This window comes from Bactrocera oleae, chromosome 5, assembly GCF_042242935.1.
Source record: "Bactrocera oleae isolate idBacOlea1 chromosome 5, idBacOlea1, whole genome shotgun sequence".
Classification (NCBI taxonomy): domain Eukaryota; kingdom Metazoa; phylum Arthropoda; class Insecta; order Diptera; family Tephritidae; genus Bactrocera; species Bactrocera oleae.
In genome coordinates, this window is record NC_091539.1 from 8,891,019 (window position 1) to 8,904,971 (window position 13,953).

The 13,953-nt window shown below is 38.4% G+C and overlaps 1 protein-coding gene across 2 annotated transcripts in view; it reads right to left on the reverse strand.

Moving 5' to 3' along the window:
• Nucleotides 1–13,953, reverse strand: part of Vsx2 (Visual system homeobox 2) — a 138,630-nt gene that overhangs the window by 5,496 nt on the left and 119,181 nt on the right. The window contains exon 4 of one of the 2 annotated variants that reach the window (XM_070109585.1): nucleotides 4,256–4,430. In XM_070109585.1, the coding sequence (XP_069965686.1) occupies nucleotides 4,256–4,430 (175 nt within the window). Of the gene's footprint in view, nucleotides 1–4,240; nucleotides 4,431–13,953 lie in introns of both variants that reach the window. The other variant, XM_070109584.1, reaches the window with a different exon arrangement.

The following is a 13,953-nucleotide window of genomic DNA, read 5'->3' on the forward strand; positions in this document are numbered from 1 at the left end:
TCTTTATTTTAATAATTTTTAATTTCTTTTATTTAATTTTTTAAGTTATATTTATATTTATTTTTATTTTTTTGAAACCCTTTTATTTTTTATATTTTAATTTTATTTTTGTTTTATTTTTACTTTTTTATTATATTATAATTATCATATCTTTAAATAGTTCTTATGTTATTTATTTATTTTACTTTATTTATTTATTTTTAAATTTTATTAATTTTACTTCATTTATTTATTTTTAAATTTTATTATTTAATTTACTTCAAGCCAATGCATTGAATTTTTAACCAAAATTTTTTTTTAATTTCGTTGTTTTTTCTTTTTTAATATCATTTTCAAAATTTTAATCATTTTTATATTTTTGCTTTTTTATTTTTACTTTTATTGATTTCATTGTATTTTGTTTATTTTTCTTATAAGTTAAATTTAATTTTCATTTGCCTCAGCTTGAATCTGGCAATTCTACTCAACTCAAACAGTCACTCATCGTCGATATACAACAATCGTACAAACAATTCCCACAACAGCCGGTTCTGCGATACCGGAATTGACCCGGATTTTATCCGGCCAAGGGCTGTTATTTCGACGATCTAACCCTGTTTGGATCGGTAAGTTTTAGATTAAGTTTGTCGTCACTGGAGCAACGCCTAGCAGCAGGGTTGCTCCGTATCCTCCTGACCCGTGCTGGCATCGAGTCCAACCCGGGCCCCGAGGTATTCTACTGCTGCGTATGCGCAAAAAGGCTCCATCCAAATTCCACCTCGGTTAGGTGCAATACATGCAATGGATGGAGCCATCTTAAGACCTGCTCGGGCCTTAAGACACACAGGGAGTGGACCACGAGTTACGTGGCCCCATGCTGTCAACGCAATAATGCGACATTTGCCTCAACGGCCGTGCAACCTGCACCATGTTCGCGCACTGCGCTGCCACTCCAGTCGAATGGCCAAAATAGGACCTCCACGGTCCTAAGGAGCTCACAAAGACAGCACAACTCCCAATCTGACCAACCTCCATATAGGACCATAATTATCTCGATCGAGAAACCTCCTGACTTTATTTCTGTGGATAACCGCACCTATGTTAACTTTAACAAAGCTAACTGGGTCGGCTTCACAGAATTTACTGAGAGCACCTTCAACGCACTATCCATTCCTACGGACGTCATCGTTGGCGAGCGTCAATTCCGCAAGGTGATCGCTGCTGCTACAGCTCGCTTCATACCGGCTGGAAGAATAGCGGAACTCCGCCCTAATTTCCCAGCCGAAGCAGCTGTATTAGCAAATGAGCGCGACACCTTACGCCATGCCGATCCCTGTGATCCCCGAATAAGGGATCTCAATTTGGAGATTCCGCAAATGGTAAACCATCATAAGCGGACAAAATGGATAGAGCACCTGAAGTCCCGCAACCTCTCCACCGGTGTGAGTAAGCTTTGGACTACTGTCAAGGCCCTGTCAAATCCGAGGAAACATGACGATCGGGTTGAAATCCAATTCGATGGTCATGCCTCCTCGGACCCGAAGAAGTGCGCGAGCTACTTTAGCCGGCAGTTTATACTGCACCCTTCGACCGACAAGGCCAAACGATGTGTTACCCGACGGTTGCGCAAAATGCCAAAAGACTGCGCACCACTTACTTTCACCGATGAGGAGGTTCAGAATGTCATCAAAAAGGCGAAATCGTCCAAATCCATCGGCCCTGACGGAATAAACATGCTGATGTTAAAACATCTAGGCCCAACGGGAGTAAACTACCTCACCAAGGTCCTCAACCTGTCGATATCCACTCTTCAAATACCCGATGTGTGGAAAGTCGGAAGAGTGGTCCCACTACTGAAACCTGGGAAACCCGCCAACAAAGGGGAGTCCTATCGCCCGATAACTCTCCTTTCCCCAGTAGTGAAGACACTTGAGGCCTTGTTACTCCCGTCATTCACCCACCACCTGAGCCTAGCAGACCATCAGCATGGTTTCCGTAAAGTGCACAGTACCACCACAGCACTTAGCGTCATAAACGCCCAGATAGTTCATGGCCTGAACCAGAAGCCACCCTGCGAGAGGACGATCCTCGTAGCGTTGGACTTGTCAAAAGCTTTTGACACAGTCAATCACGCAACGCTACTTGAGGACCTGGAACAATCAACGCTCCCTCCAGGGTTGAAGCGGTGGACCATGAACTACCTGAGCGGTCGACACTCATCCGTACTATTTCGAGGTCAAAACTCCAAACTCAGGAAAATTAAACAGGGGGTTCCGCAGGGCGGTGTCCTCTCCCCGCTACTGTTTAATTTCTACATTTCGAAACTCCCCCAGCCACCAGCGGGAATTTCAATGACCTCGTACGCAGATGACTGTACGATATTGACGTCGGGCAATGGAATCGATGGCATGTGTTCAAAAGTAAACGGCTACCTCTCCGATCTTTCTCGCTTCTTTTCTGCAAGGAACTTAACTAAATCCACAGCGACCATCTTCACCAATTGGACGAAGGAGTACAGACTGGACCTGAACATTTCAGTCGATGGCACAAAAATTCCGACAGTAAATAACCCTAAAATTTTAGGCGTCACTTTGGACAGTCTGTGCTCTTTCACTCCTCACACGACCGCGATAACTGCCAAAGTACAGAGCCGCAACAAAATCCTCAAGTCGCTTGCCGGCAGCTCATGGGGAAAGGACAAAGAAACGTTGTTGGCAACATACAAGGCAATCGGCCGGCCGGTCCTCAATTATGCAGCCGCAATATGGTCGCCTGGATGTAGTGACACGCAGAATAAGAAGCTCCAGACTTGTCAGAACACTGCACTCCGGACTATCACGGGGTGCCTCTTGATGTCCCCAATCGAACACCTACACAGTGAGGCCCGTATGCTTCCGGTTAAGGAACATAATGAGCTCCTCTCCAAGCAGTTTCTGCTGGGATGTTTTCGCAGAAACCACCCCTGCAGACGCCTGCTTGCAGCGGAGCAGCCTCCTAGGAACATCAAGAGGTCCTTCCTTGACTACGTCGACGACATCAGACAGCACGTCGACCAGACTTCGGACGCAACTAACTTCAGACAAGCACTGACCGCCATTCACAGTGGAGCCATTAACACCTTCACCGACTCCCTTTCAGTGAATGGCGTAATACGAGTCAAACCACCACCCATTGCAGACACAGAGCTCGAGTTGCCTCGCGAATCTAGAGTGACCCTCGCGCAACTTCGTTCTGGATACTGTAGCAGGTTAAACTCCTACCTATCCAGAATAGACCCCGACATACTAAACACATGTTCTGCATGCAATGAGTCTCCGCATGACACTAACCACCTCTTTGCATGCCCTACAAACCCCACTCATCTAACACCCCTTTCCCTATGGTCCGACCCCGTCGAAACAGCTCGTTTCCTGGGCCTTCCGTTAGATGACCTCGACGACAACGAATCTAGAATTTATCACCCAAACGGGGATTAGATAATCGTTATAACAACAACAACAACAACAATCGTACAAACGATGATTTTGTCGGTCTCTTGCATTTATTAAGCGATTATTAACAATAAAAGGATCAAGTTAGCGTATAATGAGTACAATGCGCAGCACGTACCTGAACGCATCAATCTACGCCAAAGCCCAAGTGTAAAGGGCGCTAGTATAAAAGTGGAAACAAAGACAGATAAATACAAAGGCTTGGCTAGTTGTGGTGAACGGGGCATTATGAATACGCAAAGCATTAATTTACACCCCTCGAATCTATAAATGAGTGAAAGATGAAAATATTTATTAGTTTTCATTGTTGTTGTCGCGCTACCAGTTGCCCGTCACCCTTCAGCTCAAATGCAGTTATGTAGTTGTTGTTGTAGTGCGAGAATTGTCTATTGAATATTTTATGTGACCGAGTGTCTGTCTATCTGTGGCTAATCCGCAAAGTCATTTCTACTAATTCAATAGAGATGCCTCACAGCGGGCGAAGGGTGGGGTGCTGTACGCATCTAGTTTATATTATGAACATATGACGCAAATCGGCGACAACATGCATTCGTCATGCACTTCAAATATGTTCACAATTTTCAAAATTTTCTTTGTTTTAGCTTGTTTGTTGTAACCAAGAAAGAGTTAGTGAATAAAATTGTAGATTGATTAAAAAACGATTAGTAGTCTACAAATGCTAACAAAACCACTATCGTATCGTTATCATTGTTTTGCGCATTAGTATTTGCATAATGAAAAAAGTAAATTTGATAAATTTTTGCATTTACTTTCCGTCTCCATACCTAGTAGCCACGGTGCCACTGAGTCGTTCTCCTTAGCCGATTTGATTATGGTCTCCGGCAGTGGCAACGAATGGCGCACCATCGCTCCATACAATCCGTATTCGGCCATAATTGTGCTGCGCCCCCAGCACTTCTCCGTTTTGCGCCATTTCGCGCGCCGGTTTTGAAACCAAACCTGAAAATGCGAGAAAAAACAAGAGTTTAGAAAATCGATTAAAAAAGACTTCAATAGTTTCACTTGAATATAATCAGATAGACTACATATAATGATCGTTTCAAATAATCGTACTTAACGATAGGTGGCGATAAAACTACGGTATCTGGTGCGAAAAGCCACTATCAAATTATTTCTATAATAATGAATTTCGCTCTTTTTACTAAAATGGTACGATATGTACGTAGCCTACAAAATAAAAATGAAAATTTTAGTAAATTTGAGATTTCTACTTTAAGCTCCATTCACTTGATATTGCGATGCTGAACATTTTTATACCCGTCTGGGGGTCAGCACCACCTCTTGATTCGATCCAAATTTCTATACGGCGAGTAACTTTTTCAAGTTTGGAAACAAAAAAAGTCGCATGAAACCAGATCTAGAGAATACGATGGATGGGACAGTAGTTCATGGCATAATTCGGCCAATTTGGCGGTGGCGACGGCGGAATTAGGAACCGGTGTATTGTCATGGTCGGCCGATAAGACAGTCTTCACCTGCTTCGGAGCATATACACCGTGTGAAAATTACTGTTTAGACTATTCCTTCATCCCTGCGATTGAGTGTTTTATTTAATTTTAACATCACGCAGTATTTGTTGGTAGACCCTTTACAATAAATATATAGTCTTAACAAAAACAATGAATAAATTACGGAATCTTTCGTCTATTAGTTATACCAAAACCAAAAATTAAATAATAACGAGCATTATTGCGGAAGTGTCTATAAATTAAGTGTGTCAAATTGCTATTAAAAAGTCATTTATCATATCTACTCGAAGAAACACATTTGACAAAGAACTAAGACGCATCCAACACCCACCAGCTCCACAAATCGAAGCTAAGATCCTCTCCTGCATACACGCAAGCGCCAGCCATAATTCACATTCTACTGCGGAATGTCTTTTAACAAATTATGCAAATTTTTTCGCGCAACATTTTGGCCGGCCACACAGTCAGCTGAGCAAGGTTGCTGGCGAAGAAGTTAAAGGGTAATCTAAGACAAATCTCAATACACTTTCGACTTTTCGCCGCGGAACGCAGTCGGCTAACGAAGCATGATTTTTTTTCGAAGGAAAGGAGAAGTGAATACGTGCAAAGCAAAGTGGCAGGCAATATTTTCATATTCGCTAGTTAACTGTTCATTTTTTTCCAATACTACGAAAGCAGAAAAAACCGAAAAAGTCGTGAAAAATAAATCTAGCGCGACAGTGAATACTTTTTTGGCAAGTAAAAGTGAAAAGGAAATGTTAGAGAGCAGATGTACAAGCCAAGTGCTTACGTTTGTCAGTTGGCAAAGCAATAACACGAACTCAACCCACTCGTTTAGTCACTCAAGGCGAACCAGACGCTGTTTTTTTTAAGGGTTTGTTTTTTTTCTGGCCCGCTACACTTTAACTAATAGCCGAACTAAGCGATTTGATGGACCAGAAAAATGATGACTTCTTCAACTGCTGGGTGGTAGTGTAAGGGGGAGGGTTGTTTTGGTTCGCTTTCAATGCCAGCCACTATCTATATGAACCTTTCGTCTTTTTTATTGTCTGCTTTTATTTACACATTAGTTGATACTTGCTGATGCGGGTTCTAGACTGTTTAATACTATTTCATCACTAATAATTTGTTGACTTCCTGTTTTACAGTATATTAACGGTTTTATGTGTCCCAGACCGATTTTTACGAGCGTAACTTGGGTCTTGAGTTGAGCACTATAAAGTAGTAGAAAAATTCTTCGAACGAAATATCATTGTAGCGCTCTTAAAGCTCTACTTGTATAAATAGCATTTTGTAAGATAGAGCGAAATAGAGTTTCCGACAGTTTCGATCCGTTATGTTTTTCATCGTGATACATGTTGAAATCTATCACAGGTACGTGAATTCACGGTATTTTCAATATTAAATTTGTACCTCATGACTGTTCATAACATAGCGCTTTATTTCGAATCCTCAGTAAGCTGACCTTTTGACCTAAAAATAGAACTAAAGAGAGTCAGTAGAGCATTGCGATCTAGGAACATTCGCTGACGTATTTATAATGTCTACCTCAACAGTATGTTAGCAATTACAGCATCTCTAGAGTTCGAAAAAAGCTTATCCATAAAGTGACTAAGAACCACCTTATTATGAATAAACTGTGCAGAGAATCGGTAACTATTTAAATACTCAATTAGCCTGACGGTCATTGGGAACTTATACAGTAAACTTCTAATCTGATGAGAGTTAGAAGTTTGTGCGCTGGTAGGATCAATACTGTATTAACTCAGTTAGTCAGAACCACACCTTACTGAGGCCGTTAATAATGAGACAATCGAAACTGTAACATTGAATCGGCGGAAAATAGTATTTTTTCGATTTAGTCGTTATTGAAGAATGCCTTTTGTAGCACATATATGATAGCCCTCGCAAAGCAATCAATTCTGCTGCTAAGTAAATTATTTTTACGAGGGCTCTAGCGGTAAGTGGAGCCTGTTTGAGAGCTTTTTAGCCAGTCCGCTTATTTATTGATTGGAAAGTAGATTATGTGCATTTTTGCATGCATCTATTGTTACCTATCAAGCACAGAAAATATTTTATCTATAAATTTGCAGTGACTACTTCATAGCCTAACTTTTCTGATTACATAGACGATTCTTTGATTAAGAGCCTTATATTATATTTTAGCGTTAGCTTCAAGTGTAATGATTATATCATCTCTGATTCCTACTGGGAAATTTTAAAATTTATTTGTTGTTCATTTACTTTACGCTCTTCGCCTCAAGTGCCCAAATATGTAAAATCGCATACGCGTCGGTATGTATGCATGTGTAAGTACATGAAATGCAGTGAATCGGTTAAATGTTGTGGAAGATAATCTAATTTGGTCACTTATATGCGAATATTTGAATATTATTTGCTATTTTGTCATTAAACATTAAATGTAATTGTGTGCAGGACTTGGAGAGCGTTTGATGGGGTTGAAGCTGTCTTACGATTTTGTACAGTATAGTAAGTACATATGTAAGTACACACATACTAGCGTGCCTAATAACGGCATTTTGGAAGTTTATTTCAGTTAAAATTTGTGTTATAATATTTTGGAGATTTATCATTCGCATTTTATTACAGATGTTGTATTTTGAAATATGAAGTAAAGAATTTTAAATACACGCTGGTAGAATTTTGCAAATATGGGGGGTATTTTTTAGCATCTTTTATATTATTACTGTTACTTAATGAGAATGACTCTTAAATTAAAATGTATTATGTTGTTTTGTAGCGAAAACATTTCCAAAGTAATTTGGAGAAATGCTGCCGAGTTAACAGTTCTTAGCTGGATAAAACTCCGGGTCCGTTTCGGTAACGTAGAGGACTGTCATGTCAATCTAATAATCAGTTAGTGGCTAAGGCAGAGCAAAAACCAGCTACAAGGTTAAAGCCGTCTCCGAACGGCTGCAATACTTTATGTAGACCGAACTCTTTTCATTGCAAAAGAAGCTTCAGAGGCTTGACTATCTGCGAGTATCGGAGACAATGTTAACTGCGGTTGCACCAAAGCTATAATAACCTTCACAAATACAAAAGGTTTCTTTGAAGAACTTGCTACCAATCGTTTAGTTTGTATAGCAGCTATATGCTATAGTGGTGCGATTATTTTCTTCGAAGATTGCATAATACTCTTAGATACTAATCAACGCCAAACTTCGTAAGGATATCTTGTTAAATGAAAATGTTTCCATACAAGCACTTGATTTCGATTGTTCAGTTTGTATGGCAGCTTTATGCTATATTGGTCCGATATCGGCTATTTCGACAAATGAGATGCTTCTTGGTGAGAAAAGGTCAGGTGCCAAATTTCAGATCGATATCTCAAAAATTAGACTAGGAACTAGATGGTATATATATACAGACAGACGGACGGGAGAATATAGCTAAAGCGACTCAGCTCATCTGCTGATCATTTATATATATATATTTTATAGAGTCTCCGACGTTTCCTTCTGGGTGTTACAAACTTCGTGGCAGACTTAATATAACTTTTTCAGGGTATAAAAACAATTTATTCATGGATAACATGCAAGTGACGTTTTTTTATTAGGAAGAACTTCCGAGTTTTCTCAAAAGTTAGTGGCAAACGAAAATTTATAGCTTTAAATCATATCGAAATATACGTTGGTATTGACTACTACTAGAAAACAAGCGACACTTTTTCAGCAATAATTTGTGTAAAGGAATATCAAGGTTATAGTTTCTTGAAAGGTTAGAGTTTCTTGAAAGGTTATAGTTTCCTGCACTGCTTTTGAGTTAGTCAGTTAGATAACGGCTGAAAAATAATAAAACATGCTCTGCTAAGCTTCAAAGTAATCTTAAATATGAATCTTAATCTTGACTCTAAATTAAAAATGCATAATTAATGGAAAGTCGACGAGCTTATAACTTGTTATACTTAGTATAAGTATACAAAACTCAATATTAGCATTCATGTATAACAGCTTTAATATACTAACATATTCGATGAATTTGTTACTTTCAGCTATGTAAATATATACAACACCCTATCCAGCCTACTTGTAACGTCTCAATGACTAAGTGTAAGTGTCAATGACTTAATTAAATTTGTTGTGAGAAAATTAAATTATCAAACAGTTTGTCACATAATAACAACATCTAAAACATGACAAGTAGTAAGTATTTACTGTTATTGTTGGTAAAACGCTTGTGGGCTCGGTGTTTCCTAACAAAGCTCTGACGGGGTAGGATTAATTAATTTAAATATGTGTTCACTTGAAAGATTCTTTTCTGCTTTGGATGCCTTTAGGTGTTCACTTAAGAGACGAACAAGATTCCGCCTTGTTTTTTTTTTTTTAATATTAAAGGACGGATGCCTAATAATGACCGTTACTACAAATGGAAGCTCTTTTGATTAAATAACAGCCAGTAAACGAAGTGGCATGAGCAAAACTGCTGTCGAGTCTCAACAATATAAGATGGTCTAGCGGCTACTTTAAGACAACTTGGTACATTCAACTTAAAAAATTTACGCTGACTCGAGTTATCTATTGCATTTTAAATGTTAAAGACAGAGTTTTAGACATTCTGGGTAGGTTATCATTCGGTAAATACATACAAACTGTTGGAACTCAAGAGAGACATAGACGGTGTAGCAGAATTTTGGGAGCATTTCGGAAGAGTGAATAGAGTGAGTCTTTCTAAAAAGTTCATTACTCAGTAGGTGTGACAACGATACAATTTTTTATTGAGTTCAACTACTAACAGCTCCATAAAAATTAAAGAATTTTTGAGTCTGTTGCCAAAAGTTTAATACTAGCTAGAGCACAAGCATTTATATTACTTCTGCGCAACAGATTCTAACATTGATTGTTAAGCTCTGATTGACTTACCCATAGCCTAACGGTAATTCTAACTACTAACATACTTATATACCTTTTATATGTATTTGCAGAGATTTAATCGCATTACAATCTTCGTGCACTGTCTTCGGTTCGAACTACAACAGAATTTACTACTAATTGTGGTTTAAATTACCACAGCAAAACTGGCGTTAATATGCAGAAGATACCATAAACTATTATGGTTTTGTATGAATTTGTATGCACACACGTTGTTTATAGGGTGCTTCCGAAGCAGCATAAATTGAAATATTTCACAAGTCAGCTGCTATTGTGTTGCAAGTTTGCAGTTTGTCTGTTATATACATATTATGCGTACTATTTATGACTGTATGTACATATGTATATGTGTATGTATATAATAGATATTTGTTTCCTCTTCTTATTATGTTGTTTCGACGTTGCCAAGCTGCGTGTATGGAGTGATGGGACTAGCACTAGGAGTGCAATGGGTTCCAATTCAATACAGTAATAATGCTAAAACAATCTATACTCATCGAAAAAGCTAGAAAAACTAGCAGAGAGGTGCTCAAACTTCTAACCTGTAAGACTCAACATTTGTCAGATACTAGCATTAAGTCGAACTAGCTCCTCAGTTTTTAAGATATCGCACTGAAATGTTGCACACGGCCTTTTCTCCCCAAGAAGCGGCTTATTTGTCGGCACCGCCGCTATTGGACCACTATAGCGTATAGCTGCCATACAAAATGTTCGATCCAAATCAATATAAATATGTTTTTTGTACACTTTTATGCTTAAAGAAAGCTTCGCTAAAATCAACTTTTTTTTAACTACCGTTTATATTCTTTGGTCTCTTTTCTTTTCTTGCCTTTTCTCTTTCACTTTTGACTTCTATCTTTTATACTACTTTTTCGTTAATATACTTTAATATAATTTAGCGCAATGTAATTCAAATTGAACTTTCCTGTTCTTTTTTATTTCTTAAATTCGTTTCCTTTTATCTCCACGCTAATTTCCTTTTACATATATACCGTTCTTCAATTAAAGCCACTTTTCAATTAACCCAAAGGGCAATACATACATACATACAAACATATATGGTACATAGTTACAGATCTTTATCACAACAAAAATTGTCTTCGATTAAAAACAAACGTGGTACAACAAATATGCGGGTGCTTTCATACGAAGAGCTTATATGCATGAAAACCGTATGACTATACAAAGTGATGTGAATATATGTATACATATGTATGTATATACGACAAATAACGTTGGGAATAATTAAAATATTGATAACCAATCAAATCTGTTACATTAACACAAATAATGCCAAAGCGCACAGATTTTCAAAGTATCAGCATACATACATATGTATACACAGCTGCAAGTCCATCAGTTGAAGTGGGAAAACAAAAGTAACAAAAACAACTACAGTCAATGTTATTAAGCACTGTTAGCTGAACTTTGAAGGCTCCCTGTGAGAAAATTATAATTATTTTTGATTTATAGAAAAAACTTCACAATTTTGTCAAAAGTATTCAAATTTTAGTTTTTTTTTAAATCGCAAAGAAAAAAGTAGAAAGTAAAACAAAAAATTGAAAAGAAATAAAAAATTAAAAATAAAAAAAAAAAAAATTAAAATGAAAAAAAATATGAAAAAGGAAAAAAAAATGTTTGACTAAACCAAATATTGAGTGTTTCAGTGACAATATGGACTAATCGTTTAATATATACGCTTTATAAATACATTCGTTCGGTTTGCCAATAGATGGCGTAACTTAGTTATTATCTAATTGTTCCCGTATTTCGAACATGCGTTGGAAAGCTCTTTATCTGTCTTTCATTTAAAGCGTTAACAACGATAATGCCTCACCCGCCTTATAGCTCATACATTGGCCCTTCTGACTACCATTTGTTCCGGTCAAGAAGCTGCTCACTTGTCGAAACCGCCGATAGCGTACCTTCATGGCATATACTTGCCATACAAACTGAACGATCGGAATTAAGTGTTGTATCGAAAAATTTTTCATTTGACGAGATATCTTCAAGAAACTTGGCGAGAAAACTCCGAAGAAATTGAATTGGAGCACTATAACATTTAGCTGCCATACAAACTGACCGATCAAAATTCAGTTACTGTAAGGACTACCATATTTTGTATTTGTGAAGGGTATTATAGCTACGGTGCAGCCAAAGTTAACCTTAATTTAACCTTATTTCTTGTTTTGTTAGTTTTTGAAAATCATAGACTGGCCTAACGCCATAGTTTCTTAACGATCGTTACTAATGTCAATAATGAGCTTCCTGCTCCTTCAATGACAGCTACCTCAGCCTGACACAGACTACTACAAGAACGCGGCCTGATATTAGACTACACCTTACACAATTAATTTATTGGCATGTTATACAAAGTTGCAATTTCTCACAGGGGTTGCAATTTCACCATATTACATGACATTTTTGGGCAAGCATTGCTCATACTGAAGCTTACAAACAATAAATATTTACATACTTATGTCATCAAAATTGCTGTAAATTGCAAAATTGAAATGCACTTGGGCGCGACGCACATGCATACATTTATATATACGAGTATGTGAGTGTGTGCGGAGCATAGGTGCAAAAGCTTAACACATACACATGTACTTACATATGTACAAACACATGTAACTATTTTACTTATATTTGTGAAAATGCACGCTTTGTTTGCAACTGAATGCAAGTCGCTTGATGAATTTGCATCAACGTTATCAACCAATGCCGGGCAGGTCACCACTACAGCACCGCAGCTCACCACACTTTCGACAGACCGTTAGCCATTCAATATAGCCGATAAATATACACAGTCAATCGTCGCTGTAGTCATATTTTTGTGCGCTTATCCGCTTATATTTACCCCCCGCCTCCAGCTTGCTTAAAAAGAGACCTGCTCTTCTGTATAGCAATTTTTTTGCACTTCTGCTGCATTCTGCTCCCCCCTCATCTACCTTTTCGGGCGCTTACTTTTGTGTTGCACGTTTTCCAATTTCCATTTGACATTTTGCCCCTGACAGCACCCACAACATGTCAACGGTATTCTGCCGCCGCTGCCGCTGCCGCCGCCGCCATATTGTTTATTGCTGGTACGTGTATAATACGTTGAATGCGTGGACAAATCGGTCCAGCTGCTCTTTCAACCGGCGTATTCAATAACCCATAACGTAGTATTCATGCATTGCGGAACGTATAATGCGCGTAAAAGCGTTCTATCGGGTGCACCCTTTTCGCTGCACGTCATACGCATCCAAATTGGTCGCTACACCACAATCGCTTTCCGCTTTTGATTAATAATGGCGTGCATATTACATTGGCCAGCAGTGGGAGAGGGCGCTTAAGTTGGCTATAATCGCCTTTCTGCATGGAGAAGAGGCTTCAACAAGCTCTATATATACCTATGCTGTTGGGTCCAACTTATAACATGTACAGCGATCAATAAAACAAACTAGATTTTATTGAACTATCACTGATGGGTTCAACTTATAGTAAAAGCAGAAATAGTCTCCAAAATATTAAAAATCTGGGTCTCACTCAACTTCCAAGCTCCACAAGTATTAGTCAGGCAAAAATATTGGAAATTTATGGCACTTTTAGTTCTTTGAGAGGTAAAGAAAGCAAAAGAACTAAGATTATCTCATATAGCTCAGCCAATGACTAAAATGACGACGTTCAAACTCATCAGTTTTGAAGCTGAGTTGAGGCAGACGACAGAGTCTGCTAAAACCACGGTAGTCTGCAATAACCAGGTCAATAACCTTACAGATCAAAAGCGACGTTGAGCGTAACGATCCATTCTGCTATCATTCACTTGAAGTCCCGGATAATGAGTTGCCAAGAGTCAGAGTTTCAGCGACAATGAATTTCCGCATAATGAGCTGTTATGTATCAGAGTCTTTCAGGGACAATAATTTCCGCATAATAAGCTGCCAAAAGAAAAACATCATAAGCGAAACTGTAACCTTATTAAATATGTAACGACAGTAATGTAAAACTACTAAATAAATCTGACTCAGCTTCACCAAGGCTAAAACCGCTGAGCTTTTGAACCAATCAAGAAGTGTAATATTTTATTTGGCCCTACTTCCAATATTTCAGGGTATT